We start from the raw sequence: 27,366 nt of genomic DNA, 5'->3' as shown, positions 1-27,366 counted from the left end.
GGCACGGGATGGAAAAATACACCGAGAAGATTTGAAACTTCAAGGACTGTATTGCAAATACTTAAAATTTCGGGGACTGTATTGCAAATACTTGGAACTTCAGGGACTGTATTGCAAATACCAAAAGAAGATGAAGAAGGGAAGATGATGAAGGGAAGATAATGAAAAGAAGATGAAGAAGGGAAGATGATGAAGGGAAGATAATGAAGGGAAGATGAAAATGGAAGGTGAAGAAATGAAGATGAAGAAGGGAAGATGAAAATGGAAGGTGAAGAAATGAAGATGAAGAAGAGAAGATGAAGATGGAAGGTGAAGAAATGAAGGTGAAGAATGAAGGATGAAGAACTTTGCCTATAAAAGAGAGAGCTCTTGAGAAGAGTTTTAGAAGGGGGAAGTGGAAGAGAATTGAGAGAGAGAGTAGAGGAGAATTGAGAGAGTTTTTTAGGGGGAGTAGAAGAGAATTGAGAGAGTTTTGAGAGAGTTTTTGAGAAGAATTCTTAGAGAGGAAAAAGAGAGTTCTTGAGAAAAATCAAAAAAAAAATTCGAGAGTGAAGAAAAGAGTTTTAGTCGAGCATCATCTTCGACGAGTCCCGACATATATTTCGCCTCTCGCCACCCAACAACGCCATTGCTTGCCATTTTCGACGACAGCCGCGTTCTTCCAGCTCCGAGATCTTGAAGGGAACTATAACGTGTATGTGAGTAAGATTTTGTGTAATAGAAGGTAATCCTTTCCATTTCGATCTACAAAAATGTAATCGTTTGGTTTGAACATTTGTTTGTTTATTTTAGACATGCCACGTGTTCCAAAATTTAGCATTATTACATGTTAATTTATTTTTGTAAATACTCGTGATTGGCTGCGTTTTCTTTCTTTCTAAATCATCCATTGTGTATATCGCACAAAGTTCAATATTTTGCATTCTCATAAAAAAGAAGAAAAAATCAAAAAAATTGCATCTTTGAATTTCAAGTAAAATCCATCAAAATTGCCAAATCAAATATTTTTCATGAAAATGGTACCGAAAGGGCGTTAGAGAAATCTGACGTAACCAAATCCCCGAATTCAAAATCTCCGGTTCGCGGAAATAAGATAGTTTTCTCCCGCTATTTTATTTAGGTTTCTAATCAACCTACCGAAAATGATTAGTGGCGACTCCAATTTCAAATCACATTGCATGTTAATTATTTGAACCTTAAGTTGCGATTTGGTATGGACTTGGGAGAGTCCGAGTTAGGTTAGTTAATTAATTAACCCGATAATCCATTAGCCCGAAAATTAACTCGTTTATTTTTTAGGTCGCGACAGCTTAGCGACTCAGCTGGGAATTTAAGAGGACTTAGGCCGAGATAATTTCATGAAAAAGGAATCACTTGATTTGGCAAACTTTGGTTGAATTCTCATTCTTAGGTGTTAAATGCTTTTGCGGATTGGGAGTTATAAGGGGAGGAGTGATTGGCTAACCCTTTGTTTTGCGAGCTTGGTGAATTAGAATTGTGATTTAACTTTTGAATCATTGAAGCGGTGTTTGCTTTTAATTGTTATGCATGATTTATCGTCTTTGCACTACACTCGCACACAACCCGTGACCGGACTCCGGGTCACACTAATAGTTTTAAGATGGTATTTAGATGGTCCTTTAACCTTGGCGGTAAGGCTTCGCTAAAGGTTATCCCATCTGGATCCCAAAATTTTTTTCGAAAAATGGCTCAAGGGTCGTTCTTATGCACGTGAGGCTACGATGCATGAGAATTGCCCTTGTCGACCGAACCAAGCCGAAGTGATTGAACCCGACTAGTCATGACTATTGTACGCGAGGCTGCGACTAGTCATGATGATTGCGCGCGAGGCTGCGACATGTCGTTTCGTTCATCATTTCACTTTGCAAAAGCCTTTTGGATAGATAGAATAAGATTTAAACTCACAATTCATGCGCATGTCTTTGTGATTGACATTTTCTTCCTATGAACGGTAATTTCTTGTCTCTTTTACCCTATTATCTCATTTTTATTTTGAGCTGGTCCATGGTTTAGGAGTATCGTTGTCTTATTTCCAATTTCGCACTTTGCTTCCGTAGCTTTTACAATTTCATCGGTTGTCCTCATTTCTGATTTGGCTTGTTCTTGTTGTGCGATTTTTACTAAATTCTACGTTCGAGCTTTGAGTAAGTGCCAAACACGAAAGTTGTAGACCTATGTTTCAACTAATATCCTACAAAATTTCAGAATTAAATTCATAATTTAAGATGGCCTTTCGTTTTTTCAACTACCTGCGGTTATAACAGTTTTCTGAATGTGATTTTTTGGAAAAACACATTAAACTGATTTGACCCGTGCATTTCTAGTCCGATTGGCCAACATAAAAGTTGTTCATCATCTTCTCAACTACAAGCTCGTAAAATTTGGACATGTTTTGATCAACGTGCGAATTAATATGAATTTTTTCGTAAAAGCGGATAAACTGAAAATTACATGTTTCAATCCTTTGGTCATAATCACTTTGTTCGTTTGAGTCTAGAGGGATGCCATGGGCCGGCTCGCTATTCTTGCTCCCTGTACTCATTTTGGGTTTGTTACTGTGTACAGGTAATTTATCACGGATCCTCCACATATCACCCGATCGCTAGCAAAAAGGATGGCCGACATCAACGCCACCGTTAGTGCTGCCCTGGATGAGAAACTTGGCTCCTTGACCGAGCGCTTTGAAGGGATGATGTCCCGAAAGATGGAGGAAATGATGACCGCCTTTGCCGCCAAACTTCAATCATCCACCTCCAGCCCGCCGCTAACCATTCCTGCTCTAATTCCTCCTACGGACAACGTCGGTAAAGCCCTAGAAGCTACTCCCTATCCGACAATGCCGCTAGAGGATGTGATCATCACGGGCGTGAACTCGAGCACGCCGCCCGTAGTCCCAATCCCTCAAGCCAACCCCGTGGCCCACGGGTTGAATGGTGATACGGTCAAACCGTTGGCCCAAATGGAACAGAGGATCCGAGAGGTTGAGGGGACTCACAACATACCCCAGATTGACACTGTCTGTCTTTTCAAAGGTCACGGTGCCAGAGAAGTTCAAGATGCCCGACTTTGAGAAGTATGATGGAACTTCCAATCCGGTTCAGCACGTCCGGATGTACCAGGCAAGAATGAATAAGCATGCGACCAACGGTCCCTTAATGGTTCAGACCTTCCAGGCTAGTTTAAAAGAAGCTGCCATGAGATGGTATACGGACTACGAGATCTACCGGATGGATGATTGGGAGAAGGCAGCTAATGCTTTCATCAAACATTTCAACTTTAACTTGGACATGCTCACCACCAGAGAGGACCTTGAGCAGCTTGAGATGAAAAAGGAAGAAACAATCAAGCAATATGCCACCAGGTGGAGGAACGTGGCATCTCGGTGAAACCAGTCCCTCCCGAAAGGGAACTCATGAAATTGTTTGTTTCCACCCCGCCGCCGATTATGAGAACTCGAATTTTGGGATCTGCTGCCACGTCATTCAGCCATCTCATCGCAATGGCTGAAGAAATCGAGAACGGCATGAAGAAAGGTTGGTACGGTGATGTCGCCATGATGACTAAGAGGTTTGTGGTAAGGAAAGACAAGGAGTCGGCCCCACAGGTCAACATGACCTACGACCAAAAACCCACGACCCGGACGCCGATCGTACAGATTCCTAATCAGCAGCAGGCTAATTTCGGCATGCAACGACAAAGAGGGAATCAACGGTCTCCTCGGCGGTTTACCCCTCTACCGGGAACCCCGTCGCAGGTACTTGCGGTTACGCGTAAGAGAGGTTTACTGACTTCCGAGCCTCTACGACCCAAGAATACGAGCTTGCCGAGATATGATCCATCGAAGAAATGTGATTACCACTGCGGGGAGTTTGGACATGACACCGATGGCTGTTTTGTACTGAAGCATCGGATTCAAGATCTCCTGGATTCTAAAGCATTCTCGTTCCAAGGCAACAAACAGCCAAATGTCCGGAATAATCTTTTGCCAGATCATTCCGGTAAAGTTAATGCTGTATTCGGGCTGGGAATCGGACATGTTGGTGCTAGTAAGGATGAAGGAGTCTTCGATATCGCCGGTTGTTTTGATGATGTAACCATTGCTGCTATATCTAAAGACGGAGCGCATAAGGAGGAACCTTACCTGGCACCTAAACCTTCCAAATCATTCATTAATGCCATATGTGATGATCCACTGGAGGGTTTAAATTCGGAGTAACATCTTTATGTTTATGCAATCCCCTACGTGGGACATTTTCTGTTTCCTTTAGGTTTTGGATCGCATTTGGATTTCTATTCTGCCTTGCACTCTTGGATTTTCTTTCCTAGAAGATGCAATTTCATATCAATAAAATTGCACCATTTTTCGAATCTTGTTGAAGTATCCCAAACCAACCCGATGACGATAACCAACGACCAACAAGTTTGTCATCATGGTAAGAACCGAGGGTTGGGCTTCTTCAAGAATTCATGTCCCATGGTTTTGAAAAATAAAAATAAAAATAAAAATAAATTCTTCAAAAAAATCACACCGCAATTAAGCCCCGTTTGTCCTTCCGATTTTGTTACTTTATGTTTCAAGGGGATACATGAGGAGGAGAACTTAGTGGATTCAGAAGTATACGACCTAGATGAGTCCAGTCCAGAATATGAGTTCAATGCCAATTGAAGCTAAGCCCAGATGGTTACAAAACCGGAGAGATAACATCCCGGACATACAATCCGATCCGGATGAATCGATCTTTTCAAATTCAAAGTTTGCAAGGAATACGTACAAGGGTAAAGCGGTATCGTTTCAACTCGTTTAGAACATGAGAACGTACATTGACGCTTTCCCTTTTGATTTTTACGAGGGTCACTGCCTTTTCGGATAGGAAAGTATCCATTCTCCCCGAAAAATTAATGAAATGAGAAATTCCCGGAGCCTTTGACAATCTCATGTCTTGAACCAGATAATGAAGTTTTGCAACTCATTTGCATGAGCGGGGGCAACTCCCGATCCACGCCCCTAAGAAGTTTCTTATGTGCTTGCGAATTCTGTCCACCAAGATAAAAAGTTGATGCATTTTATATACTCAAAAACACTCATACATTGCATAGTTTGCGCATGACTGTTCCTCATGTTTAATTTACCAACTCTGAATAAGGAACATGAACTACATAAGATACATCGAATGTATGGAATGGGGCAGAGCGGGATGATGAAAGGCAATCCTTTCCCAAACACGTCCCATTTTTTCAGGAGAGTTGAACGGTGGCCAAATTCCGCATTCCCCGAGGTAAAGAGTTTTCTCGCAAAAGGTACGATAACCGAAGTGACGGAGGCGTTCATTTCTCTATCCTAAACACTACAGGTTATCCATTGATTACCCCTTTTGAGCGGTGGTTTCATTTCTTTACCCCTGTCAAGAACCACCCTACATCGGGGTCCAGACGAGTTAATTCTAACAAGAACACGAGGTAAATGGTTAGAAATTTTCTTGCTCGGACTAACATTAATCTGCGGGTGTTTCTTTGCATTTATACTCGAATTTTAATTCAAGTGCCTTAGGATGATGAAGAGCATTCACTTCTCTATCCTATACACTTCATTCTTTGCATAGCCCACTTGAGCCCGCAAATTCATTTCTTAAACCCCTGTTGGTGATCATTTGCTCATTCCAAAGGCGAAGATAGCATTTTCCCAAGGATTAGAATTGGAGATGGTCGAGTCAACAGAGAATTCCCGAATGATCATTATGCTTGTTGTAATTCCTGGTTCAAAGTCATGGGATTGTAAAAAAAGGAGAGGCAAACTCAACTTAAAGGAGAAGGGCCCGCTCTAAAAAAAAAAAAAAACAAAAAAAAAAAAAAAAGAAAAATAAAGAGATGTCGAAGGGCTCTCAAAGAAAAAGGAAAAGAAATCTTTTCTCCAAAAAAAGAAGAAAAAAAGAAAAATGAGAGTCGGGAGTAAGAAAAGCAAAGGCCGATCTCATATGAAAATTTCAAGCATAGGAAAAGCAAAGTGCCTACCAAAAGTAAGGCCAATGCACATTCATTTGTAAAGTACTTCTGAATTTTGAATGTACATTTTTGCATGTTAAGTTGTAAATTCCATGTACATGTTTGCATTGTGTCTCTTGCAAATCCTTGACAGACACTTGTTGTGAAGAAGACTCCCCAAGAAATCGGTTTGTAAAGTGCAATTTTCAGTAGAAAACTACCATCCCTCATTCAATGATGGTATTCTTTACGAAGACATTTCCGAAGACCAAGATCGGTGACTAGTCGGCGATGATCACCAACGTCAAGCCCCTTCTCATTTAATTTCGAGCCAAAACGAGCCTTTTCGTTCCTCGGTCCCCAATCCTAGCCTACGTTATAACCCTCCAAAGTCTCTTCGATTAGGGCACTTGAGTTAACGTAGAGTTAAATGATTTTAAGCATCACTCGAAGAAGTTCGAGCAAGATTATTTCTCTCTCATTTTTGCAGGATTCTTGACTTGTAAATCCGGAGCAAATGATGAAGAAATTCATTTCAAGAGACCTTGACTCAACTGGAGTCCCCTTTGTAAACCTTTGACCTAGCTCTCATTACGGTCCTAATCAAGACCTCCGGATCGGCTCGGTCGTATCAATTGCGAGATTACTTGGATCCTTATCGAATGCGATGATGGAAAGATTGAGTGATTTCTCTTGAATCCTGCAGACAGGATAAATAGCTTTTCTCGAGAGTGAGAGAAAATCCTTTCGGACTAAAGTCCCCCAATTCAGCTCACATTCGAGGTATTCGTAATGTGAGAACCTCTCTGGACAAAATTGGTAATGCAAACTTGACGGAATGGTTATGCATGAACCATAGTATGAGTGATTGCATTATACTCATTGTTGAATATGTTTGTGTGTGTTACCTCTGACATTCTATGATAGGTAATACATTCCCGATGTTCGAGTTCCCTCCCGAGGTCTCGAAATTCATCCAAGGATTATTGAATGAGCAAATTTTGCTGGCAAATGCCTACCAGTGCGATACGAGCAACTGTTTCGTTCCTTGATTAATCGTTTGGAGAACCCGGGTAAGTTTTCGAACCCCTTTTCAAATTAACAACTCTTCGATGATAGTTGTTATGATTCAATTCGAGCAATATGCCCCTTTTGTACTTATCGATTCCATTCGGTGGTACTCCTCTCAAATATTATTCAAATCGGGCAATATGCCTCTCCCGTCGGGTCGTGTAGACATATGCACCGGCGATCTTGACATCTTTTCAAATCATAACGACGTAGCTCTTATGATTTCGATCTCGAATCACGAAGACGTATGCACTTGGTGATCTTGACCTTTAGTCGGCTCATAATGACATAGCTCTTATGATTTTCGGCTCCTTTATCAAATCATGAAGACATAAGCACCCATATTTTTGATCCAAACCAAATCATAACGACGTAGCTCTTATGATTTTGGTTCCCCCTTTATCGAATCGTGAAGACATATGCACCTGGCGATTTCGACATTTAATCAACTCACAACGACGTAGCTCTTGTGAACTTGATCCCACTTCTTTCGACTCACAACGACGTAGCTCTTGTGATCTCAAACGACACACATATCTTGCGCTGTCTTGCATTAGGGAGAAGTCTACCGATAACGAGATAGGCCAAATACCTTAAAATCCTTGCATCCGCAAAAAGAAACTTGGAAATTAAGAGAACCATTAGCTTACGAGAAATTTGGTAAAACAGGTATTCTTGTATGCGATCCATGTGCATGTTTCTCTAACATGGAAAAGAGGAATTATGACACATGTTATTTACGAGTCTTGCATATCATGCATCACTTCATTACATTAAAAAAAATGGGATTAAAACTCCCGCCAAAAAAGTTCATCCATAATTTGCACTATCAAAATTTAGGATTCAATTTTGTCTTTGAGCGGAACCTCTACGAGCCTCCACTCAAAGAGGGGCAGCTGTTGACGCCTAAATTTTGATTAATCTATTTTTTGCATAAAAATTATAAAAAAATCATCTCACATATTTATTTTTAGCGTACATTGCATTGGCATATAATCGGGCAAGCAGAACACTTAATTTAGCATGCGTCTAGACTAGGCACGGGATGGAAAAATACACCGAGAAGATTTGAAACTTCAAGGACTGTATTGCAAATACTTAAAATTTCGTGGACTGTATTGCAAATACTTGGAACTTCGGGGACCGTATTGCAAATACCAAAAGAAGATGAAGAAGGGAAGATGATGAAGGGAAGATAATGAAAAGAAGATGAAGAAGGGAAGATGATGAAGGGAAGATAATGAAGGGAAGATGAAAATGGAAGGTGAAGAAATGAAGATGAAGAAGGGAAGATGAAAATGGAAGGTGAAGAAATGAAGATGAAGAAGAGAAGATGAAGATGGAAGGTGAAGAAATGAAGGTGAAGAATGAAGGATGAAGAACTTTGCCTATAAAAGAGAGAGCTCTTGAGAAGAGTTTTAGAAGGGGGAAGTGGAAGAGAATTGAGAGAGAGAGTAGAGGAGAATTGAGAGAGTTTTTTAGGGGGAGTAGAAGAGAATTGAGAGAGTTTTGAGAGAGTTTTTGAGAAGAATTCTTAGAGAGGAAAAAGAGAGTTCTTGAGAAAAATCAAAAAAAAATTCGAGAGTGAAGAAAAGAGTTTTAGTCGAGCATCATCTTCGACGAGTCCCGACATATATTTCGCCTCTCGCCACCCAACAACGCCATTGCTTGCCATTTTCGACGACAGCCGCGTTCTTCCAACTCCGAGATCTTGAAGGGAACTATAACGTGTATGTGAGTAAGATTTTGTGTAATAGAAGGTAATCCTTTCCATTTCGATCTACAAAAATGTAATCGTTTGGTTTGAACATTTGTTTGTTTATTTTAGACATGCCACGTGTTCCAAAATTTAGCATTATTACATGTTAATTTATTTTTGTAAATACTCGTGATTGGCTGCGTTTTCTTTCTTTCTAAATCATCCATTGTGTATATCGCACAAAGTTCAATATTTTGCATTCTCATAAAAAAAGAAGAAAAAATCAAAAAAATTGCATCTTTGAATTTCAAGTAAAATCCATCAAAATTGCCAAATCAAATATTTTTCATGAAAATGGTACCGAAAGGGCGTTAGAGAAATCCGACGTAACCAAATCCCCGAATTCAAAATCTCCGGTTCGCGGAAATAAGATAGTTTTCTCCCGCTATTTTATTTAGGTTTCTAATCAACCTACCGAAAATGATTAGTGGCGACTCCAATTTCAAATCACATTGCATGTTAATTATTTGAACCTTAAGTTGCGATTTGGTATGGACTTGGGAGAGTCCGAGTTAGGTTAGTTAATTAATTAACCTGATAATCCATTAGCCCGAAAATTAACTCGTTTATTTTTTAGGTCGCGACACACTCCCGGTTGGAGATACGGTAGCAAATGGTCGTAACCTACAGAGTCTGGTAAGCATGATGAAGATTCAAGACCATTCAGTACATCAGTGTCTTTACGTTTCGAGTGGCCTCGGCCACAGAGGTACATACCTGTAACTGTAGAGACTCAAAGAGTACGAATTGGGGCTACAGCGCCCATAAATTATAAAAGAAAGTACATAGTGCTTTCTTTTATGCTTCACTCTTTTAACTTCCTAGAAGTTGCAACAAAGTTCTTGGGACTGGAGGCTTTTCTACTACCAGCACCCCCTCCAAAATCTGAACCACCTGAGACATTGTTGGTCTGTCTTTCTCGCTGTCTTGGATGCACCAGCAAGCTACTTTGCATGCTCTGCACACTTCTTCCATCTCCACGAGTCCGTTCAATCTGCGGTCCACGAGTGGCAAGACTTCTTCTCCTTTGGCTATTGAATTAGCTACCTGAAGCGGGACATAATAGTGCATATCACTGTTCAGCTCCTCAATGTTTCTCTTTCCTGAAATGAGTTCAAATAGCAGCTTTCCGTAGCTGAAAACGTCCACTTTCGATGTGATGGCTCCTCCTGAAAACCATTCTGGTGCGAGGTACCCTCTGGTTCCCCTCATGGTGGTAATGACACGGCTGACATCCCGTCCCACAATCTTCGCAAGGCCGAAATCAGCAATCTGTGGTTCAAGTTCTGAATCCAACAGTATATTCTCCGGTTTGATGTCGCAGTGGATGATGCTATCTCGACACCTCTCATGGAGGTACTCCAATCCTTTAGCAGTCCCGATGGCGATGCGGTATCTGGTTTTCCAATCGATGGTGTTGGAACCTTTCTGAAACAAACGAGCTGCGAGCGAACCATTTGCAAGGTACTCGTATACAAGGAACCTTTTTGATTCTTCAGCACAAAAACCCCGCAGTCGAACCACATTGACGTGCTGTACTGTTCCTATAGTTCTGACTTCCGCAAGGAACTGTTTGTTACTTTGGTTTTGGTTCAAAAGTTTCTTCACCGCTATAGGAGTTGAGTCTGGAAGTGCTCCCCGGAAAACAGAACTAAACCCGCCTTCCCCAATTTTCTCAGAGAAGTTCTTTGTTGCCTTCTTCAGAACTCGATATTCAAAATGCGTCAGATGGCAGTCCGCTGTACGATCAGACCGTCTTGTCCTATTAATCACCAGCGACACACTAAGGACCACAAGAAAAGCTGCAGACACAACTACAACTGCTGTTATGGAATTCGAAACTGGTTTCCTCTTTTGCTTACGCTCCTTCAACAAATCTGATGCCGCGATCCGGACATAAAAATCTCTCACAATTTCATCATCATCCAAACGTTGAACCAAAAACTTCTCATCCGTCCATATCTGACAGTCAGCAGTATAAGCATATGCACTGCACGAACAGTTGCTCAAGCACAATAACCTGCATGCTTCAATGTTTTCGACCATGAACTCATAAGAATTTTTCGGCAACTGTATGTAAGGCATGAGGAAAAAATCATCTTTCCTGTCATCACTACATTCCGAAGCAGATCTTGTCTTGCATTGGCCCAGATGATCTTCCAGTTTCAGATCATCTAAGTATCCAAGATCGCAATTACAAAGCGGTACATTGCTCTGATTGCAGTTAGAAGAAGCACCACAAAAGGGATAAATCTCACACGTTTCTGCTGGATGTCTCCAAAGCACTTTCCATTCCTGGACATGCTTTGCCCATACTAATTGCTTGAGCAGCCCTGTCGGTTCGACTACAATCCTAGAAAGATTATAAGGAGCAACTGAGAAATATATGCAGGAGGTCTCATTCTCATTCAAAACAAAGGTGAAGTTTATCACGTTATCCAGTGTCAGTGAAGGCTGATGCCCGTAATTGGCCCCAGTCCAGTCGCCACTATGCCAGTAGGCTACGGACCTGTTAAATAGTGCTAACTCAACTTTTTCTTCTGCTTCCGGGACTGCAGAGTATATCCCCGGTGCTGGATCATCTAAATCTCTCCAAGCCACCAAAACTGTCCGTTCAGACGTACGTGAACTATAGACAAACTTAGCACCTGGCAACCACGTATCAGTGGGATGATCGAAAGTCTGCCAAACAACGCTAGACACATTGGATTTCTTCCTTAAAATGAAGTTTCCACTGTCAAGGAGCACTCCTGAAGTCGAATTAGGCATGAGCGTTGTCAAGCTGGTCGACCAGATTTGACACTTGGATGAAGCGACTATGACTAAATTACCGTCCCGGAGGAGCTTCAACTCTGAGGAGAAAGGGTCGGACACCGAACGGTTCCTATTCGCAACCCAAACCACAGTCTTTTGAGGTAATCCTTTGTACCAAATGCCAATGTAGTGTTTACCAGTGTTACCTGGTGAAAAGAAACCCATCTCAAACGTTCCTCCTCTAGATATTAATGTCCGGTTTCTGGAGAGTGACTCGCCGGGAAAGATGGTGTTGGTGCTTACGGACGAAGAGGGGCCTAACGAAACAGAGAAAAGAAGCAAAATAAGAGGAAACATTTCTAAGTTTCCGATTATGCAACTCATCTTTCGTTGCTCTTTCTTTCGGAAACTCTGGTTTTGACAAGGTGAGTTAGCAACTCCTAAGACTTTCTCTGAACGGAGAAATCTTGGCTTCTCATTAGCAGGCGGTCTTGGCTGAATTGCCGGTCAACAAGGTTGACTCGAAAATGACAATAGACTGGCCGTTTCTCTTGTGGGGCGACTATAATCCTATCCGTTGCTTTTCAATTAGTTGCTGTCCACTAGTTGGCTAGTAAATGGCAGAATTTTCAAAGGAGATTCTTTTGTTGGATGGATTACATGATGAGAAGATCGTGTCGTTTTGGGGTCATCAACCAATTAAGACAAAGTCAAGTCAAGAACATTAACTGTGGACCAACCGAAGGTTCCATCGGTGGAAATTATGCAGAGAGTGATGTCCGCAGCTTTCACATAAATGAGGAAGGTTGCCAAATTTGACATTTTTGACAAAATGGTTCTATCTAGAATCAGCTTTAACATCGCAAAAATGAACTGCTGGGCCCCAAATAGAATCAAAATCCTTATAAAAGAGGCATCTGAGCCGGAGTCCATTTCAAGACCAATATATCGTAAGTTCTATGCCACTAGATAACCCCGAGGATTATACCACTAAACGCAGAAAATTGACAGTAATACTTCTAATTTGTATTCAATTTCTACAGACACACAAATTTAGATTCCACAGTGTTGTCTTTGTGGGCATACCAGCAACTACTAGAAATTGTCGGAGCACTTAAAGAAGATGAGAATGTTTCAAGTTTTATCACAATCGCAATATTTGAAAAGTAGCATCTCTATCGGATAAAGAAGTGGTTTTGGGGAAAGTCGTAGTTTGTCAATCTTTCCTTCTAGCACATTAAGGACCGGCTCATCGATGGTTGATCGTTAGGACTACATTTTATACAGCAAAGAACAATGATCATCAAATTCCTTTCCTTGTTGTCTCTCTTTCCTGTTCTATGGCATCTACCTTTTCAACCCCCTCTTCATTGCCGAGTTCATCATATACCCACAAAGGAAAACAAAGTGGACCATGTCCATCAACAACCCAAACGATCAACACCGGCTTTATAAGAAACGCGGCCAATGTCCTTATAAAATAGCCTAGGCAATTCTGTATTGTGCTCATGATGGCCTGGTTCTGCTTACTGAAGCTTTCTTTAGGATGTATTTCACATCTCAAGTCAATCGATTGCATGCACATCGTCGCCTGTTTGTTGCCGTTTCGTTAATTTTTGGGTCGTCCAAATTCCGGGCATGCCATTTCGCTTGTACTTTTTCGCTACCATCATGGTCATCTATCATCTCAACCATATCTTAGGAGGAATCGATCCGGACACTCACCTCGATGTGGAGTCAATGGGAAACAAGGCGGTCGATGACTTTTTCAGTAGTCAGACTACGGCTTTAGCTCATATTTTGATTTAGTTCATATTTGGTTCAAGGCGACATTTGGTTTGGTTCAAACATGCACCCTAAACTGAACCAAACCGAACCATTAATACCCCTATCAGTCAGAATTCCTTTTTAGGGTACTTCATCAGTATCTGACACATGCTTTTGTTTGGAAAAGTTGTCTTTTATGGCTAAATGTGACCAAGAAGATCATCTTCTCTGTCACAGGGAATGAACTTGACCTGAAGTTGATGTGTACCTTCTATAACAGTGGGGTTTATTTTCTGATGCATCTAATTTTAGCTCAGTCCTTTTTCATTTTAAATCACTTTGTTTTTTCAATCAATTTGTATTTTGTATGAGTGGCTTTGTGTTGGCGAGTTGAACAAGACCGATTACGTTAAATTTAGTCCAAATGAAAGAATGAATGCTTGCTGTTATGTTGAGGTTGTAATTTGGCCAAATTTGTGCCGCAAATTAATAGTTAATGTTAGTATTTTGACGATCTCGAAATTCTGTCAATAGGATGTTGCATAGTATTTTGATTTTGATTTACAGTTTGATGAAGTGAGAAGCACATCATATTAGACAAAAAGAAAAGAAAAGAAAAGAAAAGAAAAGAAACAAAACTGCAACACGATACCCCGAACCGAAAAGACCCGGACCAATTGTTCGGGTCATGTTCCAATTGATCTTGTTTCGGGTCGGTTCAAGCAAACATGTATTGTGTTTCGGGTCGGGTCAAGCAAACATGTTGACACCATTGACCGGTACCATGCTATGATCGGTGGAGTAAAGTCTTGCAAGTCTAAAGTCAGAAACTTTCGGAGTGAATCTCGGGCTTAGGAGAATGCTATGAGGCTTAATATCTAGAGTTTGCACGGTCGATGTAGCTACTCTATTCCAAGCCATGTCAAGAGAGATCTCATACATTTCCTTATACTCAAGAGTATTATCACCATTATTGTAGAAGAATGTGCTAGTCTAAAGATCCTTTCGGCACGAACATTTTCTGTCTCTTTCCATGACGATTTTCACTTTCTCATTAATTTATGTTTGACGCAAAGAAAGAGAGTAAACGTCATCGCATTCCCAGAAACGTGACTAATTTTAATCAAAGATCAATGACGTATTAACTGTTCATAGTTTCCACCAACTTTTAAAGGACTGGGAGGAATATCCCACATGAATCTATATTACACTGCTTCGCTCTTTTGCATGACCAACACTACTTGATCATGGATTGGTTGGCTAAAAACTCTTTTTAAATTATGCTAAAAGCTTGGCCTATTAGATGAAAGCGCGGTTTGATATCTAAACATTTGGCAAAAGGACACCACAAGTATCCAAAATTTCTGTATATCGCTTACTTTGATGCCATTTTTTTTTTTTTGGATTACTTTAATACCAATTTTTTTGAAAAACGATTATTTGAGTGCCAACTCCGACGAGCTTTGTTGGAAATATTACGTGAAATCTACGTGGCTCACCAGCGGATCCTAGTCAGCAATAAAAAGGTAAAATTTAATGAAAAATTTAAAAATAAGCTAAAAACTAAAAAAGAAAAAGAAAAAGAAAAAGAAAAGAAGGGCTTGTGGCACCGAAGGCTTGCACCCTCATTGCCGCCGCCTCACCGTCGCTCGCAATGGCCTGCGATGGGTGGGTGCTGGTCTGTGGGGTTACTGGGCCCCGGCCAGTAATCGGCGACCCTGCCGACTGCGGGCGGGGTCAAGTGTTCTTTTCTCAAGGTCTATAGTACATTATATATAAGGGCGAGAATCAGGGAGTTTATGGGTCTGGTTGTTCTGGGTTCAAACCCAAACTTCCAGGAACAGTCAAAGCCGTGACATTGGAGGGGATTTTAAGCATGGTTAGGAGAGTTTCGTGATTTGTTACTGAGTTTTGTATGCTCTTGGTGTGTACTTTAGCATCATTTTCCCTTTATTTGTGCTTAACAATATCTCCAGGTTGAGATCGGAAGGCCATGTACATAGCTAAGAGAAACTGGCCTAGGTAAGCTAATGCACACCAGTTGTTCGATAAAATGCCCAAACCAAGTTCCGATCTTGAACATGCTGTTTTGAGGGCCAGCATTCGGCGGGGTTCGTTGGCCACTGGTATCTGCCAACCAGCCCCCACTCATCGCCGGCCATTGCCGGGGATGATGGGCCAAGAAGTGGCGAGGCTGTGCAAACCCTCGATGCCTCATTGCTGCATCCTTTTCCGAGGGCTGTGACTTCTCTATTTTTTTTTTATAAATTTTTTAGCTTATTTTTTAGTTTGAGGCTAAATTTTTTACAGAAATTTCCAAGTGGACTGTTTTTTTATTAAATTAACTGCCACGTCGCATCCACATGGACTTGTTTCTTAATTATAAATGACATGGCACCAAAATATTTTAAATGTAAATGCCACACATATTTTTTGGCCGAAATCTGTCACCGTTGTTACTTAAGTAATCGTTTTCTCTCGATTTGACACATAAACGAGTTGGCAAAAAATTTGGCACCAAAATGAGCGTCGTACACAAACGTGGCACTTGCGGTGTCCTTCCGCCCTAAACATTCGAATACTCCCCCTCAAGCGTAGGCTGGAGTTTGACCTACCACTTGTTGTAGCTATCATTAACACCTATAGGGAGTGAATATGGGATTTTGAAATTTATTTTATGATAATGCGGAATTTAGACAAACAATTTCAGATATTAGTTCAAAGTTTGATCGAGAGTAGGGTTGGAGATGACCTTAGATTCTACTTGTGCATAAATCAACTAGCAAGAGTAATATAGATAGAGTTTAAAGGATAGAGAATTTGCACACAAATAGCCGGACATTTGGATTTTCTTCCCATAGTTTAACTTAAACTTGTGAGCGGTATACTCGGAACCATTATCAGACCCGAGCATTTGGATTTTCTTCCCACTCTAATTCTCCACTAAGGCTTTGAACTTCACAAACTCATCAACAACTTCAGACTTGGCTTGCATAAAGTAAATCCAACTTATCCTAGTCATGTCATCTGTGAAAGTAATGAAATACCTACTACCATTGAGAGATGACTCAAACATAGGTCCACATAAGTCCGTGTGGACTAATTGCAGCTTCTCACATGCTCTCCAGCCTCCTCCTTTGAAAGGAAATCTGGCTTGCTTGCCAAGAAGACAAGTTCTGCACTGTGGAAATTCCTCCTCCAAACTTGGCAAGTCATCCGCCAAGCTATTCCTCTGCATAAACAACATGTTCTTCCAGTGAACATGTCCAAGCCTTTTATGCCATAGCTCTACATTTTCTTCTTTGCACTTCAAAGCCATTTGTTGCATTTCCTGTGGCTTGAACAGGAAGCACTTATCCTTCATTGGCGTTCTCGGCATTTCCTTGCTATCTGCATTATCAATAAGGCATTCCTTTCCTTCAAACTTCACCTTATATCCCCTCTCAACTAATTGGCCAACACTCAACAGATTTTGGCCAATTTTTGGCACAAAGAGAACATCACTAATCGGCTTCACCTCATGATTTCCTTCAATAGCCATTGTACCCTTCCCTTGCACTTCGATATACTGTCCATTGCCAATTCTGACTTTGGATCCGACCGACCTGTCTAGACTCCTAAACAGTTTCAAATTGCCAGTCATATGATTGGTACGACCACTATCCACCAGCCATGCATCATTCTCAACAGGAGAACCAGAATAGGAAGCTACAAACAAGCATTCTTCCTCGGTCTCATTCACCGCTATCCGTGCTTCTCCCGCTTGCTGGTGATTATTCTCTTTACTGATTGCTTCCATGTGACCCATCTTGTGGCATCTTCCGCACTTAGCATAAGGCCTCCTCCAGCATCTAAAGGACTGATGAGTAGTTCCACTACAATGTTGACAAGGCTTCTTGTTGACAAGGCTTCTTGTTCTTCTTCCATTTGCCGGACCCACTAGAACTTCCTTCTTTCGCTGCAAACTTGGAGTCACCTGCATTTCCTTTGGACTGATTCCATTTCTTCCCTTTGCCTCCATCATTGAACTTCACTTTAGCTTGCAAGTGCACCCCTCTGTGCTCTTCTCTTCTCATCGTTCTTCTTTGCTCTTGTGCATGCATGGCGCTTAACAATTCTACAAGCTTTATGTTAGCTAAATCTCTTGTATTTTCCAGAGAAGCTATGGTGGCTTCAAACTTCTTTGGAAGAGACACTAGGATCTTCCGAACCAGCCTTTCATCCTTCAAGTCAGTCCCTAACACTATGATCTTTTCAGCTATCTCAATCAACCTATCAGAGTATTCCTTCACCGACTCTGAATCCTTCATCTGCTGTCTCTCAAACTCCCTTAAGAGATTCAACACCTTCACGCTTCTTATCTTCTCATCTCCCTCGTATTTCTCCTTCAAGCAATCCCATATTGCCTTTGCAGAATCACATCTCATGATCCTTGTGAAAATAGAGGGTGAGACAGAAGCATACATGCAAGACTTTGCCTTGGCCTTCCTTGTGGTTCTCTCTTTATGGAACTTTATCTGATTCAAGGTCGGATTGTTTGGAAGTGGAGCAATCTCATAATCATTCTCCACAGCCTCCCATAGATCATGACTCTCCAAGAATGCTGTCATCTTGACAGCCCAAGCTTGATAATTTTCCCCAAGAAAGATTGGAGTAGCCATTGCAGAGAATCCACTTGTTCTTGCCTCCATCGCCTTTGTCTTTGATCTTGCCTCCATCAGCTTTGTCTTTGCGGGCTCGCTTACCCTCACTTCACGGTTTGCGGGCTCGCTTACCCTCAATTTACAGTCCCTTAAGATCCCACGGAAAGCTTTGATACCACTGTTAATGTTGATGAATGATTAGCTATCACAATTTTCTGTTTGCAAAGAGAGAGATAGAATGGAAGTCCAAAAACCTTAACTTTGAAAACTATCTAGTACAAGCTTAATAGGAACCTGTTTTGAACTACACACAAACGTGCAAAAACCGACTTGTTCCACTTCCTAGAAAATAGCTAACAAACTAACTACCTAACAAATCAAACTTGACTGCAAAACAGAAAAGACTAAAACGACAAGAAAAACAATAGCAGCACTAGGACACGGCTCCAACAAAGACACTGGCTGCTTTTCTTGTGGGGTGACTAAAACTCTACCAGTTGCTTTTGAATTGTCTGCGGTCCCCTAGTTAGCGACTTATTGTGTAGTATGTGCAGAGGAGGTTCGTTTGTCCGATGGACGTGGGCATATTCTTATAACCTAGAGGGGGATGAATAGGTGATTTCAAAAGATTTTATGAAATCAATGAGGAATGTAAATAAATATGCTCAGAGTTTTGTTCGGACGATGCTATCTAGAAGATCTACTATTGCGGCGATCGTGCACAAGTCTATTATCATAGAATATAAACAGAGGGATAAAGGGAAAGAGAAATGTGCACAGATGATTTATAGTGATTCGGCTTTGTTCAAACCTACGTCCACTTTTTCACGCTGGTAGCCAATCGGCTGAATTCTACTAGCAAATGGCTTAGAGGTTATAACTCAATGATAGCTTTTGAGTCGAAAGACTTCCCGCTTAATGCTCACACAATCGAATGTTCTCCTCTAAGATTTACGGTGTTTGAATCAAAGTTATGAAGAATATGAAAATCTCTTGATCTTGAAATTTAGAAGTTTGCTCTCTTTTTACTTTGTCTCTTTTCTTGGACTTTGAGAAATTCTTTTATACTCCGCCACCTTCAATTACCCATTGCAAGGCATCTAAAGATCGCTCTCCAAACTTTCCCATTTGGACAAGACCATATAAAAAAAAATCTCGTAGCCGTTGAGGTTTAAAAGGAAAGAATCCACCGTTGGTTCAAATCGCCCATACAATCGTGATCTCGATTTTCATAGATAGAAGTTTTCATTAGATGAATATCCTCGGCTCTTTTAATGTGCGTCCTTGATTGATCTTCAGGTTAGAGAATCTTCAAGAATGATCAAGCTTGATTTGCTAGCCATTGTAATGAAATAATATTCTAATTAAATCATCTCATAGACATGTCTTGATATTCTGATCATTGCACATGAAATGCTCTCTCGGACCTTGAGCTTCATTCCAACATCCGAGCTTCCCGCTCAACGTCCGAGCTCCATACATCGTCTCGGTTCCACAGAGCATCGTCTAAGCCTTTCTTGCCATATTTAATTCCGTGTCATTTACACCTTTAGACAATATGCAAAACAACATTTCATTGCGTTAACTCAGATATAAGAAATCATGGATTGTTTTGTCAATTTCCAAATCAATTAGGGGTTTTTCTCAATAAATTCTACCATGACTTACTTCCAGGCAAGGCCTGCTTACCAGTTCTCGACTGAGGGAAATTTCAGGTTCTGAACCAGCGGGACCAAATTCAAATGAAACAGCTAAGAAAATCACAATGAGTATGAGGTCCTTCGTCTTCATGTCAGATCATCCAATGATGGATGTCTTGTTGAGTCCTTCTATGAACTAATAAATCTCAACTTCTTATTGGCCGGCGGTCTTAAGGGAATTGCCTGTCCAACAAGATTCAGTAGTAAGTGATAAGACACTGGCGGTTTCTCTTGCGGGGCGACAAAATTTCTAGCAGTTGCTGTCGACTAGTTGGCTAGTAAATGCGTAGTACGTGCAGAGGAGGTTCCTTCGTCTGATAGGCATTCCATGACGTCCTTCCTGATAAGGTCTATTTAGCGGTCCTTGACTAATGGAAATTTCAGGTTCTGCACCTGCAGGACCAAATTCAAGCGAAACATAGCTAAGGCAACCATAAGGAGCGAGAGGCCTTCCAACTTCATGTCAGATCATCCAATTGTGGATGTCTTGTCAAGTCATTCATCTTGCTTCATCATGAATAGGCCATCTATCTCACTCCATGGCTCATCTTAATCACGAAATGACTCGTCCTGTGAATGACTAGTTTCATAGTTTACTGTCTGATCATCTTGAAGAATTTGCATTGTTCTCCATCTGTTTGGAGAGTTTATTGATGGATCCTATTCCTCAAACAGCCAATGAACAAGTCCAACTGCAGGAATCGGAGAGAAACTGAATTACAGTTAAACCTTATATGGAGTCAATGGTATTTGACTGTCATGAAGTGGCTCATGCGGCTGTAACTAGATGAATGTTTGCTTAAATTAACTATATTTCGTTCTGCAGATATTTAGAGCCAATCATCATGGTGGTGTCTGTGCTTGTGGACAAAGAGGGTCCAAATGAAACAGAGAAAAGGAGCTTAATATAAGGAAGCACTCCTGGGTTTTGGCTTATGCAACTCACCACTTGTTGCTTTCTGTGAACTGATAAATCTCGACTTCTCCATCATCAGCGGTCTTCTGGTGAATTGCCATTCCAACAAGCTTGAGTCAAAAGCGATAGAACACTGGCAAGTTTCTCTTGTGGGTGACTAAAATTCCAGCAGTTGCTTTCCAATTATTTGCTGTCCACTAGTCGGCTAGTAAATGGTAGTTTTCTCAGAGGAGGTTCATTTGTCTGATGGGTGTGGGCGTCTTCTTACATGACGTCCTCCCTAAAAGGATCTGCTTATTGGTCTGAGGGAAATTTCAGGTAAGGCAATCATAAGGAGCATGAGGCGCTTCGTGTTCACGTCAGATCATCCAGTTATGGATGTCTTGTAAGCCATTCATGTTGCTTCATCATGAATATGCCATCTATCTCACACAATGCCTCATCGTAAGCATGAAATCAACTCATCTCGTGAATAGTTAGTTCCATAATTAACTGTCAGAACAATCTGAAGAGTTCACATTGTTATTCATCTGTTTGGAGAGCTTATTGAAGGCTGCTGTTCCCCAAATAGTCAACGAAGAATTCCAACTAAACTACGATTTGAGTCTTTTATGAAGTCAATTGTATTCGACTGTCGTGAATCGGATCATGTTGCTGTAAAAAGATGAATTTTTACTTTAATTAACCATTTGGTTTTGGAGATGTCAATAAACAACCATTACGGTGGTGCCCGTGTTCTTACCGGTGAAATTGTGTCTCACAATGTTAAATGAACCTTTCTCGATTAGTCCGTCGATGAATGTTCATGTGGGGAAAGTGATGCCTTCTCCACAAGAAATTGGAAATTATATACCGAAATCTGTTACTCATGACATGGTCCAGCAGGAAAGGTTTGTCCAGTTGAGTTCGGCTTATATGATATCTCGCATTACAGAAGTTTCTTTGGTGATGCAAGTCCGAAATGTTGAATCTGATATTGCCCAATAAGACAATCCAAACTGATACATAACTATGGATTATGTTTCATATTCAAGAGCATTTCAAGATTCAGCCCTGCAAATTAAACGAGAGTCAGCTACAGGGGCATACATTTTGCAGTCCTCAGCTATCCATACAGGAGAACTTGGTCCTGAGGACACCTTCTATGATAGGCAAACTCTTGGACAAAAATGTTGCAGATCTCATTTAAGACCGTTTCTCGACCGTGTTTGCCGTGTCTGCATTTTCATTCTCCTCAGACCGTCTCCCAGATGCCTCTGCTAAAAAAACTTCCCAAAGGCTGCATATTTGATCATCTTTTTCTCTTTTTGATTTTATGTGTCGACTCTTCATTAATGAGAGAGGCTGTCACACGGCATGATCAATCAAATGAAAACATAAGTTCCGTTAATTATAGTCTGCTCTCAGAGTATGTAACAGATGGAGGAAGAAGAAGGCTCAAAGAGACAAAACGACATTAATGCTCAAAGAGACAAACGACATTTTTTTGCCGGAATATATTCATGCTCTTGCAGCTCTAAAACATGTGTTAAGGAAACGGCACGACAGGTGCAAAACAGTGCATAAGCACATGCAGTGCAGTGCTAACACTTGCACAAATTCCAGACAGGACTCTGATTTGTGCAATTGCAGTTAATGGATCAAGTTCATTTGATGTCTCAGTTACGAGCTCACCTCCCTTTCACCAATTACAGATCCTACGGCAGGATCACCTGGATGACCAAACTTGTGAGGAAAAAATTCTGTAGTCTGCTCGAGAACAGTGTGCTTGCCATGCCAAGTCAGTTGCATTGAAAAAACAAGTATTCTCTCTAATGTCTAATTGACGAAAGTGCAATAGGTTTAGGACTTTTTGGACAATTTTCCTCATCATCAAACAGACTATGCAAAGGAGTTGGATATTATTACGAGTAATCAGTTTCAGGGTGGGTAAGTTCTGAACTTTAAACTCTGGGATTTACCCTATTAGAACCCGTTCTCAATGAACCTGGAACCTATTCTTTTCTGGTCTGGTTTCAGGCTACACTCGAGAACTGATTTATAGGTGACAAAATTGAGACAAATAGCCATTACAGCCAAATAGTATGGTCAAAATAATTATCGATGCAAAACAAACAGAAATAATGCAACAGGGAAGTTAAGTTCATTTAAGAAATATACGTCATCTTCTTCTAAGTTAATAAAACAAGTTCTGATCGCTGGTTCTCGGATGGGTGGGTGGATTCAGCATCCAGAATCTGGAACTTACTCGCACAATACCGGTTACAAATTTTTGGAACTGAACCTATGTTCATAGCCATTTTAGTCAGGTTCTCGGGTAGAACTATACCGGTTGCACAGCCCTAGGTATTACTTGGCGAAATCAGGTAGCTACGGGGTTGGCATGGACCAAACTATTGTTTTGCCTTTTAGTAAAGATCACCGGGCGCATGGCGCACTGAGCAGCATATGCCTCTACTGGCCTGAGCGTCTACCAACGATCGAGTGTCTAAGGGTTTCTATTAGGCGGCCATAAGGGCATCATTTGAATGTTTAAACAGTTCATCCAACTTCATTAGGAATAGACACAAGCTGAATAGACAGCGAACTCCTAAACCGAACGTTCTGCCGTGGGAGGTTGGAGATACGGTAGCAAATGGTCGTAACCTAAAAAGTCTGGTAAGCATGATGAAGATTCAAGGCCATTCAGTACATCAGTGTCTATACGTATCGAGTGGCCTCGGCCAAAGAGGTACATACCTATAACTGTAGAGACTCAAAGAGTACGAATTGGGGCTACAGCGCCCATAAATTGTAAAAGAAAGTACATAGTGCTTTCTTTAATGCTTCACTCTTTTAACTTCCTAAAAGTTGCAACAAATTTCTTGGGACTGGAGGCTTTTCTACTATCACCACCCCCTCCAAAATCTGAACCACCTGAGACATTGTTGGTCTGTCTTTCTCGCTGTCTTGGATGCACCAGCAAGCTACTTTGCATGCTCTGCACACTTCTTCCATCTCCACGAGTCCGTTCAATCTGCGGTCCACGAGTGGCAAGACTTCTTCTCCTTTGGCTATTGAATTAGCTACCTGAAGCGGGACATAATAGTGCATATCACTGTTCAGCTCCTCAATGTTTCTCTTTCCTGAAATGAGTTCAAATAGCAGCTTTCCGTAGCTGAAAACATCCACTTTCGACGTGATGGCTCCTCCTGAAATCCATTCTGGTGCAAGGTACCCTCTGGTTCCCCTCACGGTGGTAATGACGCGGCTGACATCCCGTCCCACAATCTTCGCGAGGCCGAAATCAGCAATCAGTGGTTCAAGTTCTGAATCCAACAGTATATTCTCCGGTTTGATGTCGCAGTGTATGATGCTATCTCGACACCTCTCATGGAGGTACTCCAATCCTTTAGCAGTCCCGATGGCGATGCGGTATCTGGTTTTCCAATCGAGGGTGTTGGAACCATTCTTAAACAAATGAGCTGCGAGCGAACCATTTGCAAGGTACTCGTATACAAGGAACCTTTTCGACTCTTCAGCGCAAAATCCGCGCAGTCGAACCACATTGACGTGCTGTATTGTTCCTATAGTTCTAACTTCCGCAAGGAACTGTTTGTTACTTTGGTTTTGGTTCATAAGTTTCTTCACTGCTATAGGAGTTGAGTCTGGCAGTGTACCCCAGAAAACAGAACTAAACCCGCCTTCCCCAATTTTCTCAGAGAAGTTCTTTGTCGCCTTCTTCAGAACTCGATATTCAAAATGCATCAAATGGCCGTCCGCTGTACGAGCAGACCCTCTCCTCCTAATGATCACCAGCGACACACTAAGGACCACAAGAAAAGCTCCAGAAACAACTACAACTGCTGTTATGAAATTCGAAACGGGTTTCCTCTTTTTCTTATGCTCCTCCAACAAGTCCGATGCTGCGATCCGGACAAAAAAATCTCTCACAATTGCATCATCAGTCAAACGTTCAACCAAAAACTTCGCATCCGTCCATACCTGACAGTTAGCATCATAAGCATATGCACTGCATGAACAGTTGCTCAAGCACGATAACCTGCATTCTTCAATGTCTTCAACCATGAACTCATAAGAATTTTTTGGCAACCGTACATTAGGTATGAGGAAAAAATCATCTTTCCTGTCATCACTACATTCCGACGCAGATCTCGTTTTGCATCTGCCCAGATGATCTTCCAGTTTCAGATCATCTAAGTAGCCAAGATCGCAATTACAAAGCGGTACATTGCTCTGATTGCAGTTAGAAGAAGCACCACAAAAGGGATAAATCTCACACTTTTCTGCTGGCTGTCTCCAAAGCACTTTCCATTCCTGGACATGCTTTGCCCATACTAATTGCTTGAGCAGCCCCGTCGGTTCGACTACAATTCTAGAAAGATTATAAGGAGCAATTAAGAAATATTTGGAGGAGGTCTCATTCTCATTCAAAACAAAGGTGAAATTTATCACGTTTTCCAGGTTCAGTGAAGGCTGATGGCCGTAATCGGGCCCAGTCCAGTCGCTGCCATGCAAGTAGGCTACCGACCTGTTAAATAGCACTAACTCAATTGTTCCTTCTGTTCCCGGGACTGCAGAATATATCCCCGGAGCTGGATCATCTAAATCTCTCCAAGCCACCAAAACCGTCCGTTCAGACGTACGTGAACTATATACAAACTTGGCACCTGGCATCCACGTATCAGTGGGATGATCGAAACTCTGCCAAACAACACTAGACACATCGGATTTCATCCTTAAAACGAAATTTCCACTGTCAAGGAGCACTCCTGAAGTTGAATTATGCAGGAGTGATGTTGAGCCGGTCGACCAGATTTGGCGCTTGGATGAATCGAGTATGACTAAATTACCGTCCTGCAGGAGCTTCAACTCCGAGGAGAAAGGGTCAGACACCGAACGGTTCCTATTTGCGACCCAAGCCACAGTCTTTTGAGGTAATCCTTTGTACCAAATGCCAATGTAGTAGTTACCAGTGTTACCTGGTGAAAAGAAGCCCATCTCAAACGTTCCTTCTCGAGAGATCAACGTCCGGTTTCCAGAGAGAGACTCGCTGGGAAAGATAGTGTTGGTGCTTACGGACAAAGAGGGGGTGAATGAAACAGCGAAAAGAAGCAAAATAAAAGGAATTATGCAACTCATTTTCCGTTGCTCTTTCTTTCACAAACTGTGGTTTTGAAATGGTGAGTTAGCAACGCTTAGGGCTTTCTCTGAACGGAGAAATCTCTGACTTCTCATTAGCCGGCGGTCTTGCAGAATTGCCGGTCAACAAGGTTGAGTCGAAAGTGACAGGACATTGGCTGTTTCTCTTGTGGGGCGACTATACTCCTGGCCGTTGCTTTTCAATTAGTTGCTGTCCACTAGTTGGCTAGTAAATGGCAGAATTTTCAAAGGAGATTCTTTTGTTTGATGGATTACGTGATGAGAAGAACATGTCATTTTGGGGTCATCAACCAATTAAGACAAAGTCAACTCAAGAACATAAACTGTCGACCAACCAAAGGTTTCCATCGGTGGAAATTATGCAGAGATTGATGTCCACAGATTTCACATTAATGAGGAAGGAAGGTTGCCAAATTTGACATTTTTGACAAAATGGTTCTATCTAGAATCAGCTTTAACATCGCAAAAATGAACTGCTATGCCCTAAATAGAATCAAAATCCTTGTAAGTGAGGCATCTGTGGTGGAATCCATTTCAAGGCCAATATATCATAAGTTCTATGCCAATAGATAACCGCAAGGATTATACCACTGGATGTAGAAAATTGATATTGTTACTTTTAATTTGCATTCAATTTCTACAGTCAGACAAACTTAGATTCCGCAGTGTTGTCTTTGTGGTTATACCGGCAAGTACTACAAATTCTCGGAGCACTTAAAGAAGATGAGGATGTTTCAAGTTTTATCACAGTCACAATATCTGTAAAGTAGCATCTCTATTGGATAAAGAAGTGGTTTTGGGGAAAGTTGTAGTTTGTCGATCTTTCCTTCTAGCACATTAAGGACCGGCTCATCGATGGTTGATCGTTAGGGCTCCGTTTTATACAGCCAAGAGCAACAATCATCAACTTCCTTTCCTTGTTGTCTCTCTTTCCTGTTCTATGGCATCTACCTTTTCAACCCCCTCTTCGTTGACGAGTTCATCATAAACCCATAAAGGAAAACGAATTTGACCATATCCATCAACAACCCAAACTATCAACACCGGCTTTATAAGAAATGCGGCCAATGTCCTTATAAATTAGCCTAGGCAATATAGACTTGCTGCAGTCAACGTCATCATGCTATGATCGGTAGAATAAAGTCTTGCAAGTCAAAGTCAGAAACTTTCTATAAGAACTGCTTTCCTTGACTAGGTCAAAAAGGTCGTGGGACCCATCCTTCACAACAAAAGAGAGAAGACCGAAAAATTACGAAAATTTAAGAAGAAAAGATGTTGAAAAGTCAATAAAGAAAGAGAAAAGCGTACGTTTTTAAAGGGAAAAGAAGGGAACATAATGCAAAGAGGGAGAGAGAGTGAAAACGCGAATAGAATGGGAAAGAGGAGGAAAGAAAGAAAGAAGAAGAAAGGGGAAGAAGAGAAGAGGGGTTTCGCATACATGCCACGAAGGCTTCATCGTGTCGGATCAACTACAAACCGCAAGCCCGTTAAGTGCTTGCATCCTAGGTTCATCTAATTAGAGTAATATTTGGAATTAGGGCTCAAATTCGAAGTTTAGTGAAATTCAAGCTACGAAGTCCAATTTCTGAGGTG

The 27,366-nt window shown here is 41.3% G+C and overlaps 3 protein-coding genes across 3 annotated transcripts in view; all 3 read right to left on the bottom strand.

Moving 5' to 3' along the window:
* The window catches only part of LOC115746805, a 959,385-nt gene that overhangs the window by 444,418 nt on the left and 487,601 nt on the right, over window positions 1-27,366 (bottom strand). The window lies entirely within an intron of this gene.
* LOC115746773 (G-type lectin S-receptor-like serine/threonine-protein kinase At2g19130) lies at window positions 9,438-12,149 on the bottom strand. The gene has a single exon (XM_030682682.2). It carries the CDS (start codon window positions 11,966-11,968, stop codon window positions 9,644-9,646), a length of 2,325 nt encoding a protein of 774 aa, XP_030538542.2. The 5' UTR covers window positions 11,969-12,149; the 3' UTR covers window positions 9,438-9,643.
* Window positions 21,569-25,805, bottom strand: LOC115746936 (G-type lectin S-receptor-like serine/threonine-protein kinase At2g19130). The gene has a single exon (XM_048282079.1). The coding sequence runs from the start codon at window positions 25,750-25,752 to the stop codon at window positions 23,446-23,448; it is 2,307 nt and encodes a 768-aa protein (XP_048138036.1). The 5' UTR covers window positions 25,753-25,805; the 3' UTR covers window positions 21,569-23,445.

The sequence above is a fragment of the Rhodamnia argentea genome, chromosome 7 (genome assembly GCF_020921035.1).
Source record: "Rhodamnia argentea isolate NSW1041297 chromosome 7, ASM2092103v1, whole genome shotgun sequence".
Lineage (NCBI taxonomy): Eukaryota > Viridiplantae > Streptophyta > Magnoliopsida > Myrtales > Myrtaceae > Rhodamnia > Rhodamnia argentea.
This window is presented reverse-complemented; position numbering and strand designations above follow the sequence as displayed.